Source organism: Colletotrichum spaethianum, assembly GCF_022836535.1.
Source record: "Colletotrichum spaethianum MAFF 239500 DNA, contig15, whole genome shotgun sequence".
NCBI classification, from domain to species: Eukaryota; Fungi; Ascomycota; class Sordariomycetes; order Glomerellales; family Glomerellaceae; genus Colletotrichum; species Colletotrichum spaethianum.
In genome coordinates this window covers 336141-340203 of record NW_026054785.1, presented here as the reverse complement: position 1 = coordinate 340203, position 4063 = coordinate 336141, and the positions used below count along the sequence as shown (strand labels likewise).

Here is a 4063-nt window from a genome sequence, read left to right as displayed (position 1 = left end):
AATCTATGTAGGGCGCGATGATGTCGCGGAGCTCTATAGCAGCTCCCCAACGTCATTTACTGGCCCTCCCTCGACGAACTACACCCAGACGGTGATTGGACCGGATGGTGACAATTTCAATGACTTCGAGACGGCCATGTCGACCATAGCAACCGAGACATTTCTCACCGACATCCCTAAAGGCCCCGCAAGTGCTCAGCCAAAAGAAAACATTGGGCCTTTGGTGGCCTTCTTCTGGGCCATGGCTACCAAGGATGCCACTTCCAACGAGACGTTTGCCAGAGACTTGGCTGACGCGCTGATCAAGCCTCTGCCGGCCGGGACCATTTCTAACGCAAGTATACACGTTCCCATTCCTGGAGCCGATGTACGGCCGTATTTTGGTGGACAAGACATGCCGATTATCAACACTGTCATCAAGTTGTGGCTCAATGAGGGCGACTCGTCAATATCAGACCTCCGGTCTTCGCAAACCAAGTTGGATAGTCAAAAGCTCAACCTTGATGAGAATTTGTCTTTCATGCTGTTCTCGAGGGAGGTGACAATTTGGGATATGAGATCAAACATTGACGTAAGCTTCTCTCCAGACCATTCAAAGTAGATTCGCTGACTCTGAAGCAGTTTGACATTCCGCGCCTTACCGCGACACTCAAGGCAGAAACGTACTAGTGTCAAATGTTAATTTTGCAAGAGACTGCGGAACCAGCTTGTACATAAAATAGCTACACACCATCATACTTAAATCTCTGCCACAGTCGTTGCGTTTGCAATCGTCGTTTCTCGCACATCCGTTTTCGGCTACTGAGAAATATTGGTCCAAGGGTTTGCTCACTACAGATCTTGCTCAAACAATCTACGGACTGTATCTATTCGAGCTGGCACAGGCACACGAGTATTGAGTACGTAAACATCCCACTGGAATTTCATCCACAAGCAGTTAAAACTTCTATAATTTCATCATTTGAATTCAGGCCCCAAGTCCAGTGGATCGGGGGAAACCAATGCCCCAGGGTCTCGCTTTCCGAACTCCTATAATTTATGTTTCCCAGGAGCAACCTGAAAGCCAATCTACGTTCACTAATCTACTTACACGATGATACGCTTAGAGAGTAGTAGTTGTGAGCTTTACCTCCTAATGCTTCTACTCCAGTAGAAAGTAGCAAAGCCCAGAACAATGTTCATCAAGCTGGGAAACAGCTCGGTGCAGGGTTCCAAAGTCAACGAAGGGAATACACTGCAGCCAATCAGGTTCAAGCGCACAATGAGGCAGCAGGCTGTGTCACGTTGTCAAGATGGCGGCCCTTCTGTCTTGGGACAAACCGCGAGACGATTCCGGTGCAGGTAAATACGGATACACGTACCATCCGACCAGCGTGGCTCTGAAATGTCGCCGGTATCAAGACTTTGCGGCTTAAAACCGGTGTCTTTACGCTCAAGGTGCCGCCTTTTCGCCTCTGGGAGGTACTCCCGACTTCTTCAATTAATCTTATTGGACAATGATACTTTCATCGCAGTTTCGTGATAAAAGCCACATGAAGAACAAGTTCTCGATTTTGGTCAAGATTATCTCTTCCTAAGCCTATTAAAACCGTGTTTCCGTCTCATTCGGCCATAAAGTCTCCTGTCCCAAGAAAGACATTCTCGAACTGAAGCCTGACGCGACAGTCAATAGAAAGCTATTCCCATAGCGCCTCAACTTCGTCTTGCGTGGAAACATGCACTATGGATAGTAATGTCCATACATACTCGATAGGAACAAAAGCTGGGACCCTATTATCCTCCTTGGGTGCTTGCGACCTTGGCAGGAGGGTCTTCCTTCTAAACAGCCCCTCTATCGATCCCCGCCATCTGAAGCAAACGATTGTGCTTCTCGGTAGAGATTCCAAGACAGACGGGTGACAGATGCCAAAGCATGGAGCCACAGTGGAAAAACTATTTTGAATACCCAGACTCTTGCAAAATAGTGATGTCGGCGTCGTCTTGAGGACCCTAGCCGGTAGAGCAACGACAGCAGAGAAACACGGGCGCACCGAGCCATCCGAAGAGCACACCGAAGGCGGCTAACTAGGTGGGTTACTTTAAGGATCAACCCCCCCTCGCATTGCCATCCCGCGCTCCGCTTTTAGGTGCGATATCCTGCTCTCCTTGTTCACTTCCCGGCAACCCAGGCGCTCTATCAGACAGATAACAACGGGTCGCGAACTCGTAAATTGACGACCAATGAATGGCTGTTCCAAACATTTTTTTATTTCCTTGCAACGATTTTCTTTCCTTTCTTTCAGGAGTCGTCGTTGACTTTGCTGCGCCTCCTCTCCGCATCCAAATGCTGGCAGCCACACCCGGATGGCGCACCGCTGGTCGGCGACATCCGACCGACATATCGACAAAAGCAACCTCACACAAACTGATATTTGCTATCGGGAATATAGACGTTGAGATGGGCTCGCGTGCCCTCCTGCCCAAGAGGGGTAGCTCATCCCTTGTGCTAGCGTCCGCATCATCGGTCGCCCTTTCTTATCTTTCTCTAGTCATCCTAAACAATTTTAAACCCACGTTCCGACAAAATCAAACCCGACCGAAAGCGTTACGCAAGCTCGGCCCAGCAGCTAAGCCAACCTCATCGCCGGGATCGCAGCTGAATTACCTTTTTGACTGGCATGGCTAAATGCTTGCCAGGGCGGAGCGGAGCTCAGCGCTGTTACATTGACCTTCCGTCTTCGGCTTAGGACTTTGAACAGGCCCCAACGTTATCAGGGAACTTTGCCAGGTGCAGCGTGGGATTGGATGCTCGCTGAATTTAACGTTATTTTTTTCCCCTCTCCAAAACCCCACAGGCCGATCAGGGCTCTATGGCCCGTGTTGCCAGTACCTAGCCGGGGAGGAGTTTGGGAATGGGCAATCTTCTTCTGTTTCGCTCCAAAGCCATGTACAAGATGCCGGCTTCGTGGAGCTTGGATGGAAACAGAATGAGGGAAGAAATGCCGGAATCCAGAGTGAGACATCTGCTCAGCCAGTCTGGAGCAACACAACGGGCGACGATGACGTTGTAGAATTACACAGTATGTCGTGCTGCCGGCCTGGGCTAATTATGCGGTGTTCCCGATGGATTGTCTCGCTCTGCAATCAGGAGGACCTACATTACATCGATCGGCTCCATGACGAGGGTCTGTTTGCTCCGCAGATGTCCATCAGGGTTCGCGGCGTGGACGGTTGTAATTCCGATGCACGGAGAAGCTGAGCACTGTTGCGACTGATGGTTATGTGTAGTATAAACCTCGGTCGCCCTTTGAAGAAGTTGACCGAGCTGAACAGAAGCTGTGGCCAGTCGCTGACCGCAGATTGACCATGAGTCGCACTTCATGCCCAAAGGAACACCCGCCAACACTAACCCCGGCTCGGGTCTGGAACCCCCTACGAAAAGTCCTCGTCCCCCTTCCTTCGGGCCAACGTCGCGTCTCCAGAAGAGGCAAAGGGACCGCTGATAAGCCAATCATTTGGAGCACGACCACACGTGTATCACGCCTCATCTAGCCCGCGACTCTTGGCATACTGCGACTTCATCACCGAAGAAGCTGTTGTCCCGGCATCAACCACCCTGCCAACGTTCTTGGCGAACAACCACAAGCACTTCCAACCGGCCTTCCTCGTCTTTGTCCAGCCAGTCAGCGTCCTCCGAGATGCTTCACAAGATGCAGGGCCCTGTCTGTCCCCCTCGTCGTTCTGTGCCACCGCCGTCGCAATCGCATGTGCTTCCCCCAGCCGTCCACTCGTGTGCGCGCGCGCAGAGATCGGCGGCTCATTACTTCTCCGAGTGGGTGCCCAGTAGTAGAAGAAAAAAGTTGTATATATTGAGGGCGTACGGCATCAATGATACATGCGATAGCTCTCGCGACGCCAGCCGAAGCTCATCCAATACTCTCCTCCACTCAATTGTGTGGCACAACGTCATCCGCGGCATCGTGAAGGCTTAATTCACTATTTGTGCAACCCGGACATCAGATTGAGCTCAGCTTCCGTTCGCGGTTCATCTTTCTGTCTCTCCCACACCCAGCCCTTGCCCACG

At 51.3% G+C, this 4063-nt stretch overlaps 1 protein-coding gene across 1 annotated transcript; it reads left to right on the top strand.

The window, feature by feature from the left end:
- Positions 1-241: 241 nt before the first annotated feature.
- ColSpa_06349 (uncharacterized protein) lies at positions 242-669 on the top strand (the record flags this gene model as incomplete). The annotated part of the gene is made up of 2 exons (XM_049272561.1): positions 242-571; positions 622-669. 2 exons carry the CDS (start codon positions 242-244, stop codon positions 667-669), a joined length of 378 nt encoding a protein of 125 aa, XP_049128518.1.
- Between the last annotated feature and the right edge of the window lie 3394 nt (positions 670-4063).